Source organism: Stenella coeruleoalba, assembly GCF_951394435.1.
Source record: "Stenella coeruleoalba genome assembly, chromosome: 17".
NCBI classification, from domain to species: Eukaryota; Metazoa; Chordata; class Mammalia; order Artiodactyla; family Delphinidae; genus Stenella; species Stenella coeruleoalba.
In genome coordinates, this window is record NC_137163.1 from 47,015,687 (window position 1) to 47,043,073 (window position 27,387).

Sequence of the window (27,387 nt, forward strand, 5' to 3'; positions counted from 1 at the left end):
TTACTTTTTTAAAATTAAATTTATCTTTATTTATTTATTTTTATTTTGGCTGCGTTGGGTCTTCAATGCTGCGTGCAGACTTTCTCTAGTTGTGGCGAGCGGGGGCTACTCTTTGTTGCGGTGCCTGGGCTTCTCATCACAGCAGCTTCTATTGTTGTTCCACAACTCTATGGGTTCCTTTTTAGGTCCTATGAAGAACCCTAGAAATTAGTTCATGGAATTATAAGTTTTTGCAAAATTGTCAAAAGTGAGATATTTTAACTTCCATCAGGTAAGACCAGCGTCTCTTTCTTTGCCAATTTTCCTTCTATCATATTCCGCTATGTTGGATCATATTGGAATGGCCACAGGCTTTTTTGAAATCTGGCTAAGGAGATTTTCTTTTTTCTGTGGTACGCGGGCCTCTCACTGTTGTGGCCTCTCCCGTTGTGGAGCACAGGCTCTGGACGCACAGGCTCAGCGGCCATGGCTCACGGGCCTAGCCGCTCCGCGGCATGTGGGATCTTCCCGGACCGGGACACGAACCTGTGTCCCCTGTGTCGGCAGGTGGACTCTCAACCACTGCGCCACCAGGGAAGCCCTAAGGAGATGTTTTAAGTGAGGCTATTATGTGATTTTCAGACACCGCCATATGTAATTGACTATATACTATCGCATTACAGGAATAACTTCCAGTACTCATACTGACTACTCTACTGACTTAACCTAGCACAAGACACAGAAGCATAAGGACAAACACCACCTTACAATATAGCCATGTCTTGCACTTCACAGCTCGCAAAGCATGTGCGTTTGAAGAAGAAAAAAAGAACTGAAAAGTACAAAACCAGAAGCTAATCTGTGGAAAATTATTTCAATCATCAGGCATGTGAAAGATAAGTCAAAGATTCAGTTCTCATCAATGCTTAGTCAAAACGGAAATTTTCTTCTGTCAAGAATATACTCCAGGGGCTTCCCTGATGGCGCAGTGGTTAAGAAGCCACCTGCCAATGCAGGGGACAAGGGTTCGAATCCTGGTCCGGGAAGATCCCACATGTCACGGAGCAACTAAGCCGGTGTGCCACAACTACGGAACCTGCACTCTAGAGCCCGTGAGCCACGACTATTGAGCCTGCGAGCCACAACTACTAAAGCCTCCGTGCCTAGCGCCCGTGCTCTGCAACAAGAGAAGCCACCGCAATGAGAAGCCTGTGCACCGCAACGAAGAGTAGCCCCCAGTCCCTGCAAGTAGAGAAAGCCTGCGCAGAGCAACGAAGACCCAACACAGCCAAAAATAAATAAATAAATGAATGAATGAATGAATGAATATACTCCATCAACAATGTGTGTAATGGAATGGTATGAATGAGTATTTTATCAGAATCCCTGTAATGCACAAACCTATAGCAGTACTGAAATCAGTAATGCATTTATAATAGTAAATACTTATGAGGAAGTAATCCATAGAGGTTTTCTCAAAGTTAACAATGAAAATTAATGTGACATTATCAATAATAAATTGTGAAGCTGAAATAAACTTTTCTAAACTATTAATAACTAGAAGGAAATTCTAATCAACCATGCTACAAGAAATCTATGTCTAAAAACTACAAAGTTTATTTCTTAAAATTTTATTTCGAAAATACATAAACTGTCGTATGAGGAGGCAGTTAAAGAATATATAGCTAGAAGAGTGGGGGAAAAGGTTTATAGAGACACATCTGGCAGTAGTTCATTTTTAAATGTCATTTTTCTAGATTTTGTGACACCTATAGTATTGATATTTGAAAGCATTTAAAAAATTGTAATTTGAAGATTTGCTACTTCCAGGTAGAATAAAATATTTTGAAGCAAAACAACGTTTGCACTGAGAAAAACAAAAAAAGCCAAATAAAATAGCCAGCATTCAATCAAAAAGTTCTAGACAAACCAAGAGATAGAATCATATGGCTAAAATTCTAAGAAAAGAACAGATAATACAAAAATATTTATATAAGATATTGTGTGTCTTTATCAGGAAAAGTCTTTATCAAGAAAAGACTTTAAAATCATCAGAATTAATATTATATTTTATTTATTTGTATATTGTATTTATATAGAGATATTTATATATTTATATAAAGAACTTAAAGATAAAGCCCTAGTTAAGGCAGTGACAAGAGCAGTAGCAGTGGGAGTGAAAAGAAATGGTTATATTTAAGCATATTTTGTCAGGAAAAGTCCATGATCAAATGTCTGACTGCATACACGGGATGGATAGACGGAGTGGGAAAAATCAAAGTTAACTATAGAGGTTCTAGTGAAGATGGGGTTGCCGTCACCCAACCCAAGGGGCTGCGATCATCCCCAAGGTCTAGGAGACTCAAAGGGAAGGTCATGGTCAGAGGCAAAGTTAATTGGTGGGAAAATAAGACTCCCAGTCTCTCCATCTCCTTATACCAGTTTTTTTTGTAACATCTTTATCGGAGTATAATTGCTTTACAATGGTGTGTTAGTTTCTGCTTTATAACAAAGTAAATCAGTTATACATATGTCCCCATATCTCCTCCCTCTTGCATCTCCCTCCCTCCCACCCTCCCTATCCCACCCCTCTAGGTGGTCACAAAGCACCGAGCGCATCTCCCTGTGCTATGCGGAAGCTTCCCACTAGCTAGCTATTCCTTATACCAGTTTTGTTTTTCTGCTCATATACGTAGCAGCATTTCATTCAAGGGGAAAGTCATTGATCTGACTGGTCAAATTAAACAACATAGTTCAAGGCACATTTACAGTGGTTAGTTCCTCCACAATTTAGAAAGTCACATTCATAATTTCCCTCTTCCTACGCCGCGGAACACATTGGCCATTCCTCCAAAGTTTCCACTCCACAGAGTGGACCAGAGATGACGTGAGCCCAGAACTGAGAGCTTGGCATGAGATGGTGTCAGCCCCACGTAGAGCTCTGGCATAAGTTATAACCCAACCCAGCTCTACAGAGAGCTCTGCATGGAATCCTGGGAGTAAACTCAGCCATAATAATGGGATTCTGTTTTTCATTTGCTTTTCTTCCTTGCTTAACTTTCCCTGGCCACTCTGACAAACAAACTTTCAGGCATTCCTGGGCCACTCACTAACTTTATTCCATTTAATCTCATCCAGATTCCCAAGAAAATTACTAACTATAAGGAGGGAAATGTGGAACATGGTGAGTTTTAGATGCCTGAAATATACAGGTCATTGAATCCAGTGAAGTAGCAAATTATCTGGATCTCAAATATGCCAGTAGAATAGCAGACTAAGCTCAATTTAATGTACTCTTACTGGAGACACACGTAAATTCTGGGTCAATTTTGAAAAAGTTAAAAGGACATAGCTGAGATTAAAAGAAAGAAAGGAACACCTGCATGTTTCAGAAAGTAACAGAGAAATTAAATCCAGAGAAAGAAGAGCGGACTGATGTCTGTGGGTTCCGTTCCTTAGTATAGGCCTTATGTAAATAGGGGCTGGAGCTAGAAATCTAACATTACCTTGAGGCCAGGAATTTATAGACTCAGGATGGAACAATATTGAGAAGTTGGTACAGATATCCTACAGAAATTTCATGAGGAACTGCTTAGTCCATTAAGAGGGCCAAGGGCGGTGGTGAGGAAGATTGATATCTCTTGAAAACCTTCAGGTACAGAAAACATCAACACCTCTGAAAAGTAGGCCTCTCCTTCCCAGCGTTGTGATGGCCAGGTTGTCACTAACCTGTAAGGCCCTGTATGAATCAGAAACTGCAAGGAGAGTAATTCAAAGAAAAACAGATGCAGGAAGGGTGTGGCAATAAATCCTAGGACCCTATCAGAAACAAAATTAAAACCACTCTAAAGGGAAATTTTAACAAACCAGAGCAGATAGTATCCTAACCAGAATAGAATAATAATTCTGAGGAAGTTACTTTAGTTATTTAAGTAATATTCAACATCCAGAGCAAAATTCACTTAAGTACTGTACTGGTGGAAACTAGGCAGCACTATGGAGACAATAAAAAGGTGTTTACCATCAAAAAACATCAAGGTAAGAAAGATAATGTCTAATTTTTAATTATCCTGTGGTTTATTGAAATCTTTTGGAAACCCAAAATAGAGAAAACCTAGCAGGCAATGAAGACTTAAATATTTAGAGATTTATCAACTCATCTATAAAAGCTTTATTAATCTCTTCTTTTAATACCACTCCTGAGAGGTATAAATGTGTCCAGTGATAGGGTTGAAGAAGCCTGAGAGAATTTCAATTGTTTACTATTCTTGGTCAGCTATTAAGACCTTTCAGGAGCATCTTGATTTTCATGGCATCATCCAACAAAAAGCAGGATATTTTACAGAAAGTCCTGGTCCACTTTTTGGCTTGCCTTTGTGTTTATGTTTTTGGTTTTCTCACATTGGGCGGTACATTAGGCTACCTATTGCACACTCCCTCATTCATGCATGCATTCATTCAAACAATATTTACTGAGTTGAGATATTTAATTAACACCCAATAAATGATGTTTAGATGAATGAATGCGCTTTTTATCAAAGTAAGTGTAAGTACTGAGAAAAATTACAGAATGTATGATCCCAGCCCCACAAAAGCGTATAATTGTGTTGAGGATATAACATATGCTGGTGAAATAACTAATATATCATATTGGACAGTTTCTAAGTTCAAAAATGAGTTTTTGTAAATAATCAGAGCCTAAGGAGGACAAAGAAGGGACAGTTCATTATGGGTTGAATCTATCAATAAATGTACATTTCAGATGAGATTTGAGATTGACCTTAAAGAAAGAAGAGGACTTAGATATATGAACAGAGAACAAAAAAGGCATGGTGATAGCATGTGCATAGATAGTGTGGCCAACATTTATGTTCTTCATTAAAGACAGTCAGAGATAACCCAAATGTAACTGTTTCCATGGGTCCATTCTCAGTATCCAAACAAAACAGCAAATCCTATCTTAGTAAAACTAATGAAAAACACAGTCTTTAACAAAGACATTGTGAAGGAAAGGGGGAGAGAAAGGCTTGCGTCCCACACCACACAACAAAACTTATTTAATTATTTGTTTCATTTTCTCCCTCTGAAAATTTCCTCTCCCTCTCTCTGTACGTCTCTCTTCTCCCACCACATCTGGCCACACTCTACCAGCCACCTTTCCAGATCTTTCCAGAACTCTCCATCCTAGTTTCATTATGCCACAAGTTAAACATCTCACAGGTCTCCAGGATGCATCCTCATCACTTATTCCACAAAGACAAACAAAGGACACTTCTCAGGATCAAGTTTCTTGGAAGGAAGAGTCACGAGGAGTGATTATAAATAATATAAGGTGGAGAGCAGTGACTTAAAATACCATTTTTCCTCTTAGAATGTGAATACAGGGAACTTTGGGAAACTAGAAAATCTAGAAAGGATTCATTGATAATTATTTATTTTCAATGAATAAAATAAAATGTAATAATACGGATAAACTCTGACAGATTAACTTTTTCAAAAGTTGCTTTCACGTACCTTCACTATTGGGATGTTTCATAAACACATCTTTCTTCTTTCTTTGCAGATACTGGCACCAAACTTTCAAACAATAAGAACCTTCCCATAAGTCCCTTGCCAGGCAAGATTAAGGTATAACAATCCAAACAGATTTTTGAAGAAGATAACTGGTTGAAAGCACAGGAAAAGAGCTAGGTTTCTCTTTTTCAACAGTCACATAATGAGTCATGTGGGAATTGGTTTACAAAGTCTCTCTCCATGAGGGGCTAAGGTTAAGATTAGAACTTCTGAGGCCAGAAGAGCAAAATAACTACAACAACACACATATTTTCAAGAGCCGCCCTTTGGTTGTGAGGGATTGATTTTTCCCACGCTTTTTTCAGCAACCCAACTGGTGTCTTTAGTAAATGACATAAGAGAATACAGTGTGGCCAAGAAGGCTTAGATTTCCTTAGCCCCAAGTCAGATATTCTCAAGTGACTGTCCACTCAAATTAAAAAGAGAGATTTACAAGAGGAAACTGGATACAACTGAGTGTACTTTTATTTCAACCCTTTACCTGAATGTTTTGTTTTGATTTCAGTTCTCCACTGAAGTTGCCTACATTAATATATTTTTAAGAACATTTCCTTAAGTTGAAGTATTCATTCAGTATATTCATTTACTATAATTGAGAAAAGCCAAATGACTTAGGCAAATTCATTTCTATATTGCCACAGCAGTGTATTGTGAACTAAATGACACCTGGCAGTTCTTTACTCAGATACTAACTCAATTAGAAGGCAGAACAAGGATACCTACCCATTCAGGGAAGGAAAGGTCACTTAGCCTCTGTAGCTGTCTTAGGTCTCTTATCATCACAGTAGCAAACTGAAGACTAAAAACCGTACAATCATCTCAATAGGTGCAGAAAAAGCTTTTGAAAAAATTCAATATCCATTCATGGTAAAAACTCTCCAGAAAGTGGGCATAGAGGGAACATACCTCAACATAATAAAGGCCATATATGACAAGCCCACAGCTAACATACTCAATGGTGAAAAGCTGAAAGCATTTCCCCTAAGATCAGGAACAAGACAAGGATGCCCACTCTCACCACTTTTATTGAACAGAGTTTTGGAAGTCCTAGCCACAGCAATCAGACAAGAAAAAATAAATAAATAAAAGGACTCCAAAATGAAAAGGAAAAAGTAAAACTGTCACTGTTTGCAGATGGCATGATACATAGAAAATCTGAAAGACACCATCAAAAAACTATTCGAGCTCAAACATGAACTTGGTAAATTTGCAGGATACAATAGATTTCTATATATAAATTTTGTATTTTTATACACTCACAGTGAACTATCAGAAAGAGAAATTAAGGAAACAATCCCATTTACAATCGCATAAAAAAGAATAAAATACATAAGAATAAACCTGCCTAAGGAGGTAAAAGACCTGTACCCAGGAAACTATATGACTCTCATAAAAGAAATGAAAGATGACACAAACAGCTGGAAAGATATACCATGGTCATGGATTGGAAGAATTAATATTGTTAAAATGACCATCATACCCAAGGAAATCTACGCATTCAATGCAGTCTGTATCAACATATCAAGGGCATTTTCCACAGACCTAGAACAAATAATTTTAAAATTTGTATGGAAACACAAAAGATCCTGAATAGCTAAAACAGTCTTGAGAAAGAAGAACACAACTGGAGGAATCATGCTCCCTGGCTTCAGACTGTGCTACAAACCTACAGTAATCAAAACAGTATGGTACCGGCACAAAAACATCCATCACTGGAACAGAATAGAGAGCCCAGAAAGAAACCCATGCACTTATGGTCAATGAATCTATGACAAAAGAGGCAAGAATATGCAATGGAGAAAAGTCTGGGCTTCCTTAGGGATGGTTTCATCAATTAATTTGTTTTCTTAAATGGACCATACTTTTCCATGTCTTTGTATACCTTGTGATTTTTTTGGTTGAACATTTGGCTTTCAAATATTGTAATGTGGTGTCTATGGAAATCAGATTCTCCCACTTTCCCAGGGTTTTCTGGGCTTTGGATTGTTGAAGGCTGTAGTAGTCTGTTTGTTTAGGGACCTTTCCAAACTAGTTTTGCAATGAGTGTACTCCTTATCGTATGTAGGCACTGAAGTCTCTGTTCCTTTAGTTCATGTTTAGCTACTGTTTTGACAGAGATGTCCTTGAATTCCTGCACCTAAGACAAACAAAAACAAATATACACAAGCACATCCACATGCACACTCAAAACCACACACCTCTCCCCATTGTGCAGATTGCTGGATCACTCCTTCAACATTTAGCTGACCTGCACTGAGTTCAGGGCTCAGCCCATGGTAAAAGCTTAGAGACTCCTCTGGTGTTTTCAGAGCATGCATCTTATCTTGAGTATGCATGTGGCTTTCTTAATTTCTCTGGACACATGTGTACTTTTTGTATGTTCTAAGTTCCCAAAGAATCTCCCCCAACTTTTGCTCCTGCATCTTATGTGGTCTATTGTATTTCAATGCACAGTCTTCTGCCCCAGCCATCTGTGCTTTGTCAGTTCACCTTGCACTTTTTTTGAGCAATGACCGCTGCTTTTCCAGACTGTGTTCCAGGTTAGCTAAGACAGAGATAAGCATCTTGTGTCAGTCCTTCAGGTAGCTCCCAGACAGGTTAGAACAGATACACATAATAATCCGAGAGTATGGGCTCTTCTGCTCCCTCCTGAAGCAGGATTGAGGGCCCCATACTACGAATGGTCTGCTGCTACTTTAAGACTATCACTGCATTAAGACCCCACCACTTTAAGACCATCACTACACTAAGTGTAGATGGGGCAAGGGCAAGTAAAAATGCCACAAAGCTTTCCTGCCATTTTCAAATTGCCTCTTCCCTGGTTCAGTATGTGTTTGCTTGCTGTAAATCTTTGCCTGATTTCAGGACTAAGAGAAACTCAAGGAACGCCACAACAAGAAACAGTATAATCAAACTCTCAGATGCCAAAAGACAGAGAAAGAATCTTTACTCCCAAAGGAGAAAGAAAAAACAAATTTGTTACAAAGCAGGGATCCTCAAAAAGATTCATAGCTAATTTCCTATCTGAAACCATGGAGGCAAGAGGCCAGACATATGTAAAGTGCTGAAAGAAAAAAACTGTCCACCAAGAATTCTATATTTGGCCAAACTGGTTTCAAAACTTAGGGAGAAATTAACACATTCCCAGATGAACAAAGGCTGAGGGCGTTTGTTTTACAACTTCCTAACACTGCCCTATGACAAATGCTAAATTGAACCTTCAGGTTGAAATGAAAGGACACTAGCCAGCAACTCGAAGCTGTATAAGGAAATAGAAATCTCCAGTAAAGATAAATACATGGGCAGATACTAAAGCCAGTATTGTGCTACTGGCTTGTAACTCTACTTTTTATTTCTTACATGATTGAAAAAACAAATGCATAAAATAATCATAAATCCATGTTATTGGGCTCACAAAGTATAAAGGTGTAATTTTGTGACAACAATAATGTAAGGAGGAGGAATGGAACTGTAGAGGAACAGAGTTTCTGTGTGCTATTGAAGTTGGTTTCAATTCAAATGATACTGGTTGAACTTTAGAAGGGTAAATGTAATCTTCTTGATAACCACAAAGAAAATATCAATAGACTATATGCAAAAAGAAATGAAAAAGGAATCAAGAGTTCACTACAAGAAAATCGGCTAAGCACAGAAGAAGTCAGTAATGGAGTAAATGAGGGGCAAAAAATGCATAAGACATACAGAAAACAACCAGGAAACAGACAGAATTAAGTTCTTCCTCATCAGTAATTTTTGAAAAAGTAAGTGGATTAAGCTCTCCAATAAAAAGATAAAAATTGGCGGGCTTCCCTGGTGGTGCAGTGGTTGAGAGTCCGCCTGCCGATGCAGGGGACACGGGTTCGTGGAGGATCCCACATGCCGCGGAGCGGCTGGGCCCGTGAGCCATGGCCGCTGAGCCTGCGATTCCGGAGCCTGTGCTCCGCAACGGGAGAGGCCACAACAGTGAGAGGCCCGCGTACCACAAAAAAAAAAAAAAAAAAAAAAAAAAAAAAGATAAATATTGGCAGAATGGACTTTAAAAACATCCATAATCCAAGTATATGCTGCCCGCAAAAAACTCACTTGATTTCAAGAGACACAAGTTAGTTGAAAGTTAAAGCACAGAATAAAATATCCCATGCAAATAGTAACAAAAAGAAAGAAAGAGAGAGAGAGAAAAAGGAAGGAAGGAAGGAAGGAAGATAGATCTGGGATGGCTACATTAATATCACACAAAATAAACTTTAAATCAAGAACTATCACAAGAGGAAAAGGAGGCCACTATATGTTGATAACAAGTTCAATCTATCAAGAAGATATAACAACTATAAACATATATGTACCAAACATCCCCCAAATATGTGAAGCAGACATTGACAGAATTGAAGGAAGAAATAGATAGTTCTAAAATAACAGTTGGAGATCAATACCTTGCTTTCAATAATGGATAACACATCTAGACAGAAGATCAGTAGAGAGGTAGGGGGACTGAATAACACATTTAACCAACTAAACCTAACAGCCATATATAGATCACTCCACTCAACAACAGCAGAATACACATTTTTCTCAAGTACACATGGAACATTCTCCAGGAAAGACCATATGTTACGCCACAATACAAGTACCAATACATTTTTAAGAAACTGAAATCATACAAAGTATCTTCTTTAGCCACAGTGAAAGGAAGGTAGAAATCAATAACAGAACCATTGGTAGCCATTTCCCATCATGCCTGCCACACATGATATAAAGCAATGAAGGGAAAAACGTAATTGACCATTTAGAAAAGTGGGAAAGAGGACATATCATTGACACAGAGTGTGTGCTGTTTCCCGTTGTCAGAGATAGAAATAAATTAGCATCATTTATTCATTAGTGTGTTAATTTCTTGGTCAATCATTGTGCAGCCAGTGTTTCTGCCTGATGGGAAGATTTCCTATACTCAGTGTTGAGTGGAGACAACCTTGAAAGGGACATTTAAAAGGATTATACTGTGATGGGCTTAGCAGTACCCTTCCTCCTATGCCAGTATTTAGGCTGGGGTATTTCCATGCAGTGTGTACAACCGTAGGCCCCAGGTCACCAGAATTTAGTTGGATTCGTTTTCTTAATACATTCCCTCAGTACTTTGTCTTTTATTTGACTGTTGCATTTACTTCATTCTTTATTATCACTGCGAAACAACTTTGTTCCCTGTTCAGATGCCAAAAAGTGGATATCAATACCTCCTGAGTTTTACACATCACAGATCTGTTTTACATATCAGAGACAGAGACAGCAACTATTTCCAATGACTTTGAGACATGCTTTGAACATGCGATTACATGTTGAGTGTTGAAATGTGTGTCGAGCTCATTATACTTGCTCTAAAAGGTTTCAAACTGCAAAGATTTAAAAATCTTTGTCTTTGAATAGTTTTCCTGTGCTGTCCCTTTGTGTCAGACTGTTAATGTGCAGTCTGGCACCTTCAAATAATGTGGCTTTGTAACCAATTATTTACATGTTGTTTTATCCACAGAGAATCTTTTCTTTTTTAAATAAATTTATTTATTTTTTGCTGTGTTGGGTCTTTGTTGCTGCACATGGGCTTTCTCTAGTTGGGGCGAGTGGGGGCTACTCTACATTGTGGTGTGCGGGCTCCTCATTGCTGTGGCTTCTCTCGTTGCAGAGCATGGGCTCTAGGAGCTGGGGTTTCAGTAGTTGTGGCACGTGGGCTTCAGTAGTTGTGGCTCATTGGCCCTAGAGCACAGGCTCAATAATTGTGGCGCACGGGCTTAGTTGCTCCGCGGCATGTGGGATCTTCCCAGACCAGGGCCCGAACCCATGTCCCCTGCACTGGCAGGAGGATTCCCAACCACTGTGCCACCAGGGAAGTCCCCACACAGAGAAGCTTAAGGTCAAAACATACAACTCGATTAACTACATGTCCTCCTGTTCACATTTCCCTCATCTTTTCTTCATCTTCTATGTTTCCTTGGCACTGTTTATATTAAGTGCTTTTGCCATTATATTTGATTGTCTGTATTCCAGTGAGTTACCACAATGCTTTATGAGACACGGTAGGATATAAATGCATTTAAGATATATATATTATATATATATATATATATATATATATTTTATATATATATATATAATTTGCTTTAGTGCAGTGTTTTTTGTTTTCTGTACTGAATTCATTAGCATGGGTCGGTATAAAATTTAGCATAGGTCAATATGTAATTTGTAAACTAATAAGGTCTTAAAAGTGAGGAATTAAGTCTTTTAAATTTAATTATTTATTGTAAAGAGCAGAATAGCATACATAAACAGGTGCCTAAGGAAAACTTGTATTCTAATATGGAACTCTCATGAACACCTTTTTTTTTTTTCTTCTAACGGTATGATAGTAGGCCATTTGCTTATTTTTATGGCTTTAACTTTACAACAATGAAATATTCGTAAATTTTAAAAAGTATTTTTCTTTATTTGATGCGGGTGGGATACTGGAGAAATGAAAGGTCAAACACCTATTGAGGAATCCATACTTGTCTATATATTGTGCACTTTTATTTCAAGAATTGATTTAAAATTCCTAAAAGGATGCTATAATAAGTTATTATGCCATTTTACAGACTGAATTAAGTGAATTTCAGGGAGGTATGAAACCTGCCTAAGGCTATCCAGCTACCAAGCGGTAGAAGTGAGAATTAAATCCAGGTAAATCTATCGCCCAAGTTTCTGCTCATCTCTTTACATCATCCACTTTTAATAGCCAATGCTTTCCTGCTTACAAATATGACTGAGGTTTCCAGACAGTCAACAGTCCTTTTTAATCAGATAGAAAACTTACTGTTGATTCTCTAAAGACATATTCCTTTTCCATTAAGTGACTTTAGTTGTTCAAATAATACTTCCAGACAGTAGTAATCATACAGCTGGAGACTAAGAACAGAACTCAGGGATGTGTCTAGCAGTCAGTAAAGACCAACTGGGCTCACTGATGATATTTACGGTCATTTCCTCTAGACTAACATAATCTTATTAATAAGACCCTAATAATTCACAGTACTGCCCTTGCCTGATTGTTTGTTCTTCTCCCTCTATCACTCTCTCTTTCCCCATATTATTATTATTTTTGGCAATTTTTGGTGAATTAAATTCAAGGATTAGTATTCAGGAGTACTCGTCACAAAAGCAGAGAATCTTAGCTCACACCAAAGGAAGAAAATAGAGAAAAAGTATAAATTATATGAATACACACACATACACACATGTGCCAACTATATGCTGCACTTCTCCAAAATCTATTCGGTATCTGCACATTTACTGTATATTAGCAGTAAGAGCAGAAATGAGCGTAACACTCTGTTTACAAGGCACAGAAAACAGACCCAAATATGGAAATTACTAGCAATGAGAATGGGGAAGAAAGACTACAACAAGGAATGTAGATGATATTTTTGTTTCCTAGCTATGATGCCAAATATTGAACTTTCAACTTGAGACAAGGAGGCCATAAAAAGTTGTATGAGTTTCCTAGAGCTGCCATGACAAAGTACCAGAGACTGAGGAGGTTAAACAACAGAAATTTACTCACTCACAGGTCTAGAGGCTAGAAAGCTGACATAAGGTGTCAGCAGGATTGATTTCTTCTCAAGTATCCCTTCTTGGTTTGTAGATGCCACGTTTTCCTTTTGTCTTCACGTGGTCTTCTCTCTGTGCATGTCTGTGTCCTAATATTTTCTTTTTATAAGGACACCAGTCATATTGGATTAGAGCCCACCCATTTGACCTCATTTGACTTCAGTTACCTACTTAAGGGCCTTATCTCCAAATACAGTCATATTACGAGGTATTGGGGGTTAAGACTTCCACATATTAACTTGAGCAGGACACAATTCAGCTGATAATAGAAGATAAGAGTAATTTAAGCAAGTAAGTAACTATTGTTTACAGTGAGTTGCTTAAGGATATGAATTTACTCAAGAAAAACAAGAAATTACATAACACTGTATGTTATACAAAGATATTAAATTAATCATCATAACATCCTGTGAGATGGGCATTAAATTAGACTAAGCAAGATGAAGCAACTTATCCAGAATTGTATAGTTGGTACTTTCCAGAATTTAAACCAGGTATTTTCCCAGTTCCATTCTACGTTATATATTCATTTCATTATTTGAAATGAATTTTGAGTCTTCATTTTGCTTCGTTTCTGAAGTTATATGGGGATAGAATGGAGTTGGATATTTTCAGTGACATTCACACATGGGGAAGGAAATTGAGTGCAGAAGCTTCAGCAATGTTTCCATGGAGAACACTAACAACAGAACCAGAAACACCGTTATCCTTTTGGTTCAGTGATCTTTCCTGAAGCACTACAAGAATCAATTTTAAGAAGCCCAGTGTTTTCCAAACTTTCACCAATGGGCTCTGTAGGGTCCTCTAACAGTATCTAAGAGACTAACTAGTTTCTCATCCCAAGCCACGTAAGACAAGGAGTTCTGATTGTTCTCTGTGAGGAAATCAAGTGACAATCATAGCTGGTGATTTAGGATAGTTTCTTCAGGGCCCAGGCAAAACCTAATACACAGTAATAATCATTGTGAACTGCATCTTTGACAAGGATTAATCAGGTATCAGAGAGGTCTATAAACTGGGAGAAATTATGATCAAAGAGAAACACAGACCACAGATATTTAATTAATGCTCAATTATTTATGAGTTTAACTTTGGCTAACCTAATTTTCCTTCTTCTAGACAATTTCCAATTCGTCTCCACAAAGAGACCAGAATAATCACCTTCCAATACACGATTTATTGTGTTGCTTTAATTTAAAGCATACAGTGACTTCTACATTCACTCCACCAAGTTTTGCCAGGAGAGAAAAGGAGACGTGATATTTTGTCTTGAATTAGATATGCCACCTTACTTGACTTAGCTCATCCTACTGGAAGCACTTTGAGGGCAGGTTCTACAGTCTTGTCTTACATCCTCTATGGAATCAAGCCAAGGGAATCACACACAGTTACAGCTGGAAAAACATTTGTTCTGGGTTAATACTTTTAGCCTTTACCACCAAGACTTTATCACCAAGACCTATCTTTACAGTCTCGAAACAGGAGACCTTCTTGCCTTCCCTTTTCATATTGACTAGGAAGGTAAAGGGAAGAACTGAGAAGTACCCAAAGTCAGCTAGCAGCCAGCACAGATAAATCATCTGTGGAGATAGTGTTTCTTTCAAAAGATATAAACATAAGAGGAAGTCCTAGTGTTTGAAACAACTGTGCATAATAAAATTGCATGAAAACCTAGAAATCCAGATGCAGATCAGTAACATATTGGTTAAATAAGCTGTTATGTTCATGCAATGGACAAGTGTACATACATTAAGAAGAACGAGATACTCTTTTCTATGAGATTCTCTTTTCACTGAACTCATCAGTGCTGCAAACACAATGTTACATAATACTTTTTCTTTAACATTATATCAGGCATCCTCATCTTGTCCTGCATTTATTGCCAGTGTTACTAAAGTCTATCACTTACCTCTTTCTCTTTTAGACATATAATTTCTTATTTTGGAAGCATTCATCAATCCCTATTTTACTCTTTCTTTTAAATTACAAATGAATATTGAATTTTATAAAATATCTTTTGGGGGATATTTCAAGTGATTGTATACTTTTGCTCTCCTTTGACCTTGTTATATGGTAAATTATATTTTGTTATTTTATATTATGCTATTTATTATATACTGTATTATGTTTACTAATGACATTTATTATATTATAATTACATTATTTTTAAGGTAGCATTTTGTTTTAGATAGACAAGACAACCAGTGGAATAGGAAGCATCTTAAAATTAGATGCAAGAGCATAAGGGAATTGAGATTAAAATAAAATTCACGTTTTGGATCAGCAGCAAAAATTATTCAACAAAAGTGGGAAAATATGGCTATCATAGAATTACTAAATTCTAGACACAGCAACTAGTTAAAAGTGAAAAAATAATGAAAGTGTAAAAGTATCAGAAACCTGGGAGACTTGAAATAAATTATTCATGAGGAATACCTTTCTAAGATACAAAGAAAAAAGGATACATTTAATTATATAAGAATTAAAATTTTCCTCATGGCAAAATGCACTACAAAGGTCAGAAAACAAGCAAAAGAAATTGGGAAATATATTTAGAAATGGATATGCCTCCTTTACAACTTTTGAGAGAAGCACATGTTTCTTTTTCCTTTAACCTGTTATGTGGGTATTAATCTATAATGTAAGTGCATGGTTCCTTTCCTTTCATCTGTAATGTGAGCGTCAACATGGGGCACTGTTTCCAAGCATAGACTTTGGATGTTCCTGTACTGGTCCCGTCACTGACCATCCACAAAAACTTACAAATGCTGCTTTACTTTCCTGGGGGTTAGAGTCTTAGCTAAGAAATGGAAGCAAAATAGAACTTTCCCCCAGGGATGATAGAAGGTTTAAAGGAGTAAATATGTAAGTGACTTAGCACAGTGCCTAGTACAAGAGAGATCAATATAAGTACATAGCAATTTTTTAAAGAGACACATGAAAGAAATAAAATGTGGTGATTTCAATCTATTGATATATATTCTTGACATTAAACTACATTGGATGACCTAACTTGCTCGTGCTTTTTCTTACTCTAGTGAACTTGGGTAGCTAATATCATAGTTTAAAATTTTTCCTTTTATATTTACAAGTAAATTTGACCTGTAAATTTCTTTTTCCTTACAGTCCTAATCTATTTTCAGTATTAGGATTATATAGACTTCGTAAGATGAATAAAGGAGCATTCTTCCTTTGCTACTCCCTAGAAGTTTTTCTTTGTTAATATTGATGTTATCTGTTTAACAGAAGTTGGATAGAATTCACCTCCCAAACGATCTGGCCGGGTCTGGTATTTTCTTGGTGAAAGCTTGTAAACTATTGACTTAATTCCTTTACTGGTGCAAGAACTCCAGCTACAAATTTCCTCTTGTGTCAGTTTTGGTAAACTTTAGGAGCTAGGAAATTGTCCACTTTACAGAAATGTTCAAATTTACTGGCATTTCATATATTCTCTGTTTGTACTCTCTGCTATAACACTGTCCTGATTCTTTCTGTATATTGTTTACTTACATTTTTGTTTTGCTTAATCAAAGTTTGTTTTTTTAAATCTTTTCAAAGAATATTCTTTTGACTTACTAAATCACCTCAATTTTATACTTCTTTCTGTTTTATTAAGTTCTGCTCATATCTTTATTGTCTATTTTTCTATGTTCTCAGGGTTTATTGTTTTACTCTTCTGATGTCAATTAAAACACTTGGTTATTAATTTTAATAAATCTTTTTACTTATAAATAGTTGAACTTTTTGAAGGTTCCAGCTTAGTTGTACGTATCTAAGGGTCAGCTCCTCCTCACAGTTGCTGGCCTAAGGCTTAGTTGACCCTATAGCAATGTATATACTGACATTTTTTCCCCTCGACTTTCTGTGTTTTGCTACTTCTCACTTCTCTTTGCAGAGAAGCCCTTTGAAATACCCTTAACTTATTTTACAGCCAATAAGTCTTTAAAATACTGTGTATTTTTTAAGATAAATCAACTTATATAATTAGGCAGGAAATCTGACCTGCCATATTTTTAAAAACAGCATAATTTCACTCTTCTCCACGATTAATCTGCTGTATTACACGACCTTCGAGTTTTTAGCTTTATCAATGACATGTACTTTAAAAATGTTTGAAAGATCCTACCCAGTCTTTTAAAACATCCTTGCTCCTTGTTTCAGTTCTAGTTTTATGTATATTTTCTGCCTGGCACCTGATAATTCCAACATCTGATGGATGGCCTTGGGAATTTAATTCTGGTATTGATTGTTTTTGCTGATTCTCTCCACTTGTAGCTGATTTCTTCATTATTGTGTAAATTTAGATCATGAGCTCACATTTAGCTAAACTTTATCTGTGGGAACGCTGTAGGCCTGTGTTGAAGGTCTACCTCTCCAGAAAGGGTTTAGTTTTGTGTTTGGAATACCACCGATTTGGGAGCATTTTAAGTTAATTTCTTAGCTTCTGTTTGCAAGACCGCAAATAAATTTGCAACCCAAACACTGTGAACACAGATCTTCGGTTCAGAATTCTCAAGATTTCCTACCTGTTTCCTACCCAGAGCAGAGGCCAAGAGAATTTGCTCTTAGTCTCCCTTTGCCAGCAGATATTTTTTTCTCCTGGCACACCCTTTCATTCAAGGTGAAGCCAGGGATAGGTAGGTTTAGTTCTAACTTCCCATCTAGTAGGGATGGAGTCTTACCTCCTGCCTCCCATGTGGTCATGGCCATTTAAAAACAAGTCTCTATACCAGGTGTGTCATTCAACTACGGCCTGTATTCCAAATCCAGACAGCTGCCTATTTTTTATGGCCTATGAGCTATGAATAATTTTCACGTTTTAACTGGTAACATTTTAAATTTTAAATGGTTACCTAAGTACCTAAATAATATCCTCAATTTTGCCTCTTTGGTCTACAAAGCCTAAAATATTTGCCATTTGGCTCCATAAAAACAGGATTTCCAGCTTCTGTTCTAAGCTGTCAAGATCTTCAATCCACTCTTAATAGAGCTATCACTCTCACACATGGACCACCCTTCCTTCATGGGTCCTGGAAATTTCGACTGCACACTTCCAAAATCAACCACGCACTTAAAAATAAGTTGTGTACATTTAACCTAGCATACCTAACCCATTTCTTTTAGGAGAGTTTTTCAAGTAATCTTGCCCACCGTATTCTTCAGAACTTCATTAATAATGGCAAAAAACTGGGCTTACCTGGTGGCACGGTGGTTGAGAGTCCGCCTGCCGATGCAGGGGACACGGGTTCGTGCCCCGGTCCGGGAAGGTCCCATATGCCGCAGAGCGGCTCGGCCTGTGAGCCATGGCCGCTGAGCCTGTGCGTCCGGAGCCTGTGCTCCGCAACGGGAGAGGCCGCAACAGCGAGAGGCTTACGTACCAAAAAAAAAACAAACAAAAAACAAAAAAAGGCAAAAAATTAAAACAACATTCAACAAAAATGCGAAATGTTCATAACAATTATAGAAGCACATACAGTAGAAAACTATAAACTGTTATTGAAACAGTGAGACATAACTTTTTATTCTTAAAGAACTATATTTAGGTCCCTTTTGTTTAAATAAGTATATTTCTGTGTATGTATGTATACAGTCATGTATTTATATACACATACATTATTTGTATATTTATAGAAACATATGAAATACATACCTATACACATACCTTTGATTTATATTTGTATACATACACAGGAATATAATTATATATTATATATTTATATACATTCAACTGAAAACTGGTAGTATACATATATATCGTGTATAAATGTGTGTCTACGTGCATGTGTAGAAAAGCGGGTTGAGAGATATGGAAGCATGAGTTAGACAGGGTTCAAGATTTTAAAAGTACTTATGTGTAGGTAGTGAGGTTAAGGCCCATTTGATTGAAAATATTGCATATTTTTACATCAATTGTTATGATGACCAGATTCCTATGTCAATAAAATTATAAATAGCTATACATGCTCGTATGTGTAATGTATAACTAGAAGATATATAGTTTTATATATGTATTATATTTATATTATATAATACAATTATACTAATACATTATATATTGTTATATAGAATATATTAACTATAGTGTATTATATCAGATAATAATATTATACATTTATATATTATGATATAATTGTTTTATAATCAATATTACAGGATATATCATATTAATATTATGAACATATTAACCACAGAAATACATTTCATTACTCATATATTTTGTATATAATATATGCTAGGCAAAAATATATATTAATATAATACATAATTGTTATACACTAATATAAATATTAGTATATTACACTTATACATCAATATAATATTTAATATTGGTATATTTATATTATTTTTAATATATACATAGCTAATACTCTTTAAAGCCATCTGCTACAAGTAGAATAAGACCAGGAGTATGGCCAAAGCAAATTGTAAAAATATTAGATTACTTATATTCATTTATATGTCATTTTCCTGGAATCTGCATCTGGCTACTAGAGAGGACACACAGCAAAATCAACAAAAAGTGCCCAGGACATAGGATCCTTTATTCATTGGAACCTCAAAGGAAACACAGTGCTATTCAGTCCCCCTTCAAAGAGCCAAGAGCAAACCTTGAAGCACCCAGTAAAAGCCAATTCAAACAAAAAAGCTTTTCCACTTAAACTGGAAAAAGTTAAGTTCCCAAGAGACCCCCTACATCAACCACTGAAGCTCATTTGGCAGTAAAAACAATAATGTTCACCGAACAACAAGAAACGCAAAACAATAGGTGTTTTACCAAAAACACAAAAAAGCAGCTAATTAGTGTCTTTCCTGTTTGAAAGAAGGGGGTGGGAAGTGGGCAGACGACCTGATAGGAAAGATAAAAAGAAAAGGAAAAGGAAAATAACAGTTTCCAGTTTGACACTCAAGCTGTCTTCTGCATCCATTTCGTCAAGACCACCAAGTCAATGTGGAGGCTTTTTCCTCCTTCCCTTTTCTTTTCATGAGACCCATCACAACCAGCACTGCAGATTCCATCCAATTAATGAATGCTGTTGCCTACATGTGTGAATGAGCTGTGAGTAAAGTACTGAAGTAGAGGACACCTAAAGTGAAACGTCTTCATGAATGTCCACGTGGCTGAGCAGCAAGTTAACCTTTCATAGATGTGCTAAAGAAGAACAGTTGGGTTTTATTTTATTTACTTTTCCCTGGACTGTGTTGAATGACTATCATCGACAAGTTCAGGCTACTTTTTGCTGAGGATTAATGCACTGGGAGAGCTGAGAGAACACTGAACAGTAGAGCTGTCTTTTTCTTGACCAGTTCACCTTAGTTTCCCAAACTCTAAGTCTTTCCCTAATTCTTTCTCCTTTTTATTGTAGTAAAATGAACATAACACAAAATTCACCATTTTGATCATTTTACAATTCACTGTACCATTCAGTGGAATTTACTACTGTCACAATGTTGTGCAACTATCACCACTGTCCAACTACAAAACATTTTCATCACCCCAAGAGGAAACATACACCCATTTTGAGGAGTCATTCCCTATTTCCCTCTCTTCCAAACCCCTGGAAACCACTAATGTATAGTATTTTCCGTGTGTATGGATTTGCCACTGCTGGACATTTCATATAAATGCAACCATACAATATAGAGCCTTTCGTGCCTGACTTCTTTCACTTAGTTGCATCCATGATGTAGCATGTATCAGTAATCCATTCACTTCTATGGCTAAATTCCCTGATCCTGTTTTCTTCATACTGTTTGAATACAAAATTTAAAATAAGTTGAGAGTGAAGCTCTGTTTTAAGGGCACATCTACGAGGCCAACTCTTTTAAAAAAGGTGAAAAGGGAGATATTGTTGTGAAATGATAATCGTTGAGAAGCCTCAGCCAATTTGATAATGAAAAGTTTGGGAAACGTTGCAAAAAATTATCTGCTTTATATTAAAAGCCTTTTAAGCAAGGATTCAGGAGATTGTCTTTTTCTTGCAGGTAACTTAAATGAGTCAGAAGGAAATAACTGCGCTTTAAAACAGATTTTGAAAGGATTCTATTTATTCTTAATAGACGAATGGGAGTACAAGTAGTTCACATCCAATATGGACTCCCTGTCCAAACACTGTTTATTGTTTTAGCCACCACTATCGAATTATATTTCTTGAGAGTAAGGCAGCTCAATTCCTGCATATTACTATTTTTTTCCTGCATATTACTTTTTAAAATTCATCTATCAAATCCATTAATACGGTATAAACAAGAGATGTTCATGTTTCAGTGCAGTTCAAATATCAGGTATAAAGAACCACCAGCAAGAAAAAGAATCCTATATCTCTTGCCAGAATGTGGTCAGCTCTGGGGTGCTTTGCTAGCTGAAACACACTTTCATTGTTAAGAGGATAGAGGCTGTTTAAGAGGGATGAGAGCCAAAAAATGTTAACTACGTGTATGTGTTAAGAACAGTGCTAGGTTATCTCATATTCTATATCAGCCAAGGCTCACCATTTTACATATGTGAAAAGTGAAGTTAAAAGTGTTTTAGTAGGGCTTCCCTGGTGGCGTAGTGGTTAAGAATCTGCCTGCCAGTGCAGGGGACGCGGGTTTGAGCCCTGGTCCGGGAAGCTCCCACATGCCATGGAGCAACTAAGAGCATGCGCCACAACTACTGAGCCTGCACTCTAGAGCCCGTGAACCACAACTGCTGAAGCCCACACACCTAGACCCCGCGCTCAGCAACAAAGAGAAGCCACCACAATGAGAAGCCCGCGCACCGTAACAGAGAGTAGCCCCCGCTCACCGCAACTAGAGAAAGCCCGCGCATAGCAAGGAAGAGCCAACGCAGCCAAAAATAAATAAATAAATCTTTTTTTAAAAAAATGTTTTAGTAACTTACTAAAAGGCATGCAATCAGTAAATCTGAGCAAGAATTCAATCCCAAATCTGTCACACTGAAGTTTAAGCTAATACATGAGATTAATAAAAACAGCACTAAATTAAAAGTTCAGAGATATTTTTAATTTCATACTCTTTCACTAACGCTCTTTGGAGATAAATCATTTCTTTTATATGGGCCTTAGTTTTCACAACTATAATAGTTGGAAGCTTGACTAGATGATCTGTATGTAGTCTTCCAATTCTAAAATGTTCCACTCATTTGGATTCCTACAATAATTGCCCTGGCAATACATGCATGCTGCCACCAAGCAGCCGCAGAGACTGTTAGTTCCTTTTATATCCCTAGTGGGGAGTGCATTTTGACATCAGACTTACCGGTCAATAGTACAAACTGTTAATATAACTATAAAATAACAAAATAATAAAAAGTATTATTTCCTGTAAAGCAGAAGCTTTACATTGTCTGTGAATCATATCAGAATCACCTGTAGGTTTGTTTGGTTGTGTTTTAACATATTTATTGGAGTATAATTGCTTTACAATGGTGTGTTAGTTTCTGCTTTATAACACCTGTAGGTTTTTAAACATAGAGGAAATCCATAACCCATCGAATGGGAATCTTCAGAGACAGGACATGGGCATCTGGATTTTTGGGCTCCCATCATCCGTATATTTTATTTTATTTTATTTTTTGCCTATGTACAATATTTGTCACATCCTCTTGAATCTTTAAATGTTTCTTTTTGTTTTAAAATTTTAGCATATTCCATAATCTTCACCTACTTTTCATAAGGTGTTATCTGTTATGTTTATTCGATCTTGTGCTTCTCCTGGTTGTCTTCTTTTTCTTCTTTTTTATTTGGGGGGGGGGGGGCGCTGCCTCATGGCTTGCAGGATCTTAGTTCCCTGACCAGAAATTAGACCCTAGGGCCCCAGCAGTGAAAGCGCCAAGTTCTAACCACTGGACCACCAGGGAAGTCCCAAGACTTCTGTTTTAAATGACTTTTTCCCCACTCTAATTCATTCCTGGGATCAGTTTCATGTTTGAACATTAAACCAACCTTGCACTACTAGAATAAAGCTACTTTGATTGTGATATATGATTGTTTTACATACCATGGATACAGTTTGTGCTTCTGTTTACACATTTTGCATGCATGTTCAAAAGGGAAACTGGCCTGTGATTCTATTCTTGTAATATTCTTTTTAGTTTTGATCTGAAGCTTATGTTGGCCTTATAAATATTTTGAGCAATATATACTTTTCTGTCTCCTGGAAGATTTTTATGTAAGATTACCAATATTTCTTCCCTAAATATTTGGAACAATTTACTTGAAAGCCATTTATCCCTGGAAATCATTTTCTGTAAAGGTACTTAATTATACAAACAACTTTTGCAGTAGATATAGGTTTTTGAGATATTTTTTCTTTCTTGGGTTAGTCTTGTTAGCTTGCATTTTTAAAGAACTTGTCATTTTCGATGAATTTTCAAATTTATAAATATAAAATTATCATAATTTTAACAGCTTTATTGGGATGGAATTTACATACCATAATTTCAACACTTTAATGTATACAATTCAGTGGTTCTCAGTGTAACCACTAAAAGACTTGTGTAAGCATCACAACAATCCAATTTTAGATTTCTGTCCCCCCACAAAAAACCCATTACACATGAACAAGCTTTTTTCAATCTCCTCAACCCTCTCAGCCCTAGGCAACCACTCATCTACTTCCTGTCTCTACAGATTTGCTATTCTGGGCATTTCATATAAATGGGACCGTACAATATGTGATGTTTTGTGAGTGGCTGCTTTTACTTTACATAATGCTTTCATGGTTCGTCCATGTTGTAACATGGATCAATAGATCATTCCTTTCTATAGCTGAATGCTATTCTATTGTATGGATATTCCACATTTTGTTTATTCATTTATCCAGTTGTCATTCGAATTATTTCCACCTTTTGTTTTTAGAAATACGCTTCTATGAACATGCACGTACAAGCTTTTGTGCAGACATAAGTTTTTATTTCTCTTAGGTATATATTTAGTAGTGGAACTGCTGGGTCATAGGGTAACTCTATGTTTAACACTTGCAGGAACTCTCAAGCTGTTTTGTAAAATGGCCGCACCATTTTACATTCCCACCAGCAATGTATGTGGGGTTCAATCTCTTCTCTTACAGCCTAGCATGTCATCTATGCTGGAAAACGTTTCACATGTAGTTGAGCAGGATGAGTATTTTACTGTTTGGTTGAGTGTTCTGTAAACATTTATTAGGTCTTGTTAATTCATAGTCTCGTCCAACTCTTCTATATCGTTGTTGATCTTCTGCCTAACTGTTCTATCCATTATTGACTGTGGAGTACTGAAGCCTCTACCTAATGTTGTGCAATTATCTATTTCTTCCTTCAATTCTTCATGGATTTTGGTATTTTCTTCTTCGTGTATTTTGGTTTTACCTTATTCAGGGCAAATATGTTAAAGATTTTTGTATCTTCCCTCTCTTTATCATAAAATGTCCCTTTTCATATCTAGTAACTTTTTTGTTTGTTTTAAAGTCTATTTTTTCTGGTATTAGTATAGCCACTTCAGCAATGCTTACGGTTGCTATTTGCATGATGTATATTTTTTCATCCTTTTACTTTGTACACATTAGACTTTTGAATCCAAGCAGTGTCTCCTATAGAAAACATTTTTTAATACCCAGTTCGACAATATCTGCCTTTTGATTGTACTGTTTAATTCATTTACATTTAGTTTTTATTATTGATATGGTAGGATTTATTTATGTCTATCATTTTACCTTTGGTTTTCTACATGTCTCATGTTTTTGCTTTTTTGTTATTGTTCCTCCGTTTTCCTTTTATAGTAAGTAGATATTTTCTACTGTAACATGTAATTCCTTTAATGATTTTTAACCACATTGTTTGAGTAATGGCTGCACTAGGGCTTATGGAATACATCTCAGAATCTCTTCAGATTTTTACTAGGTTCATTCCAGATAGAAACAGAAACTGTACTTTTATAGAGCTGTATGCCTTCCCCTCTTTTTTGTTTTTATTACATTTATATATTTTACATACTTAACAACATATTATTATAATAATTACTTCTCACAAGCTTATTTTTTCAAAGAGCTTAGAGAAGAAAGTTGAGCAAATAAATATTTTTGAGTTTGTCGGGTTAATCTATTTACCATTTCTGGTTCTCTTCCTTTCTTCCTGCGGATTCAGCTTATGATCTACTGTCATTTTTATTCTAACACAGCTTTGTTCTCACTGCCTTCGTTGTGCCATATCATCAAATATATGATATTTTTTTTATTTTACATAGAGAACAATCCAAATATAGTCATATTGTTTAGGCACTTACTTTTTAAATTAGTTAAGAGAAGAAAGGAGAAGAAATTTGAAATTACAGTATCTTTTATAATTCCCTACACAACTGCTCTAGTCAGCATTCTTTGTTTTGTTTGTATGGCTTGAGTTAACTGTCTGCTATCATTTGAAGAACTTCCACTAGTATTGCTTGTGAAGCCCGTCTGCTAACAATGAACTCACTCAGTTTCTGTTTCTGTTTCTGAGTTATGGTGAAGTATTGATGATAAGGTGTGGAGTGGTAGGAAAAACTAAAATGCGATGTGCTGTATGATGTATGTTTCACTGAAGTGTCTTGGTCAAATTCTAATGATTTATGATAGAAATCACATAAAGCAAGCATCACAATTCTCCAGGAATGTTCTGTAGAATGCTAATGTTAATGATGAAAATGTGATCCCAAATCTTTCACTTGTATTGACCTTATCTCAATAATTCTTCTCCCAACAATGCCATAACTAGAGTTGAGTTCTAAAGTGTACCTTCCTCTTTTCCAATAGAAATGGTCCCACAATTTCAGAAAGTTCTCAAAGGTGAAAAAGTGCACACGGCGTTTATCACGTTTGCAAATGCCAATGAAAATGCTAAGGTGACACTGTCCAAAAGGCAATATTCTTCTGTGAGGGCACCCAACTTTAAACAGATACACATATTCTAAATACAGCTTAGATCTGTGACATGTTTTGGCCAATGAAGTGTGAGCAGACATGATGGCCTTCAATGAGCAGCAGAGGCCTTAAATGGGCTTGTGCAGTTGGGCTCACCTCTTATGTATCAGTGAACTTTGTGAGAAGACAGGGCCTGGGAGCTGCGGCCTCACAGTTGGGCTCCAGAGGAAGATGTGTGTTACAGACCTCAAACTGACCCAAAACACGGAGCAAAACCAGCCATCTAGAGGTCTAAAAGAGAGCCACTGCAGCTAGCCAATAGGTCCAAGAAAAATAAATTCTTGTTTATGGAACTGAGTTTTGGGTCGATTTGTTCCAAAGCATTATCACAGCAAGAGCTGACTAACACAACATCCTCCAAATCATTGTTATGTAAATGGATGCCACCATGCCTACAAGTAAGGCAATTGTGTACTCAAATTGTGAGAGTCCTTGAACTCTTGGTGCCTCTCCAACACAATGTACATGGCTAAATTTCCACAAATAAGTTCACTAATATACCACAAAGATCTCCCTAAGCTTTTATTAAATGTAATGCAAAGTTCTTTCTTTTCATTTTCTGCTTCTACATAGTTAAAATGCTTTTTATCAATGTAAAATGGCTCTTACCTTTTGGCTTCTGTCGTGAGAGTCTTTTGAACTCTGAAACACTGTAGGATATCACCTATATATGGAATCTAAAACATACAACAATTGAATAAATATAACAAAAAAGAAGGAGAGTCACCGATATAGAGAACAAACTAATGGTTGCCAGTGCGGAGGGGGAGGAGGGGGCAATACAGGGGTGGGGAAGTGAGAGATGTAAACTACTGGGTGTACGACAGGCTCAAGGATGTATTGTACAACACAGGGAATATAGCCAATATTTTGTAATAACTGTAAATGTAAAGTAACCTTTAAAAAGGATATAAAATTTTTTTAAAAAGAAAGTCATACTTAAAATTCGAAACAATTTAAATGTCCATCAACAGGAAAATGCACATATAAATTATTGGATTTCCCTACATGGGAATCCTACGTAGCGAGGAAAGTACATGAACTAGACAGATCTTTACGTGTCAGCATGGATGAACCTAGCAAAGATAACACTAAATAAAGCAAGTAACAAGAGAAAACAAAATAGAATACGATATGCAGTTTAAGAATACTTAAACATGTAGCCTACATAGAAAGACATCCATGCCAGTGATGGAGACCAAGTTCAGAAGAGTGGTTACCCAGGGTCAGCTGGGGAGTGGCTGTGTTTGGGAAAGTGGTCACACCAGAGAC

At 36.6% G+C, this 27,387-nt stretch overlaps 1 protein-coding gene across 1 annotated transcript in view; it reads right to left on the reverse strand.

Annotated features, from left to right (window-relative positions):
* LOC307176269 (UDP-N-acetylglucosamine--peptide N-acetylglucosaminyltransferase 110 kDa subunit-like) overlaps positions 1-26,746 on the reverse strand; it is a 30,921-nt gene extending 4,175 nt beyond the window's left edge. The window contains exons 1-2 of the mRNA XM_079902201.1: positions 26,725-26,746; positions 18,380-18,551 (exon numbers count right to left, since the gene is read on the reverse strand). Of these exons, the coding sequence (XP_079758327.1) occupies positions 18,380-18,487 (108 nt within the window). The 5' untranslated portion in view covers positions 18,488-18,551; positions 26,725-26,746. The remainder of the gene's footprint in view (positions 1-18,379; positions 18,552-26,724) is intronic.
* Between the last annotated feature and the right edge of the window lie 641 nt (positions 26,747-27,387).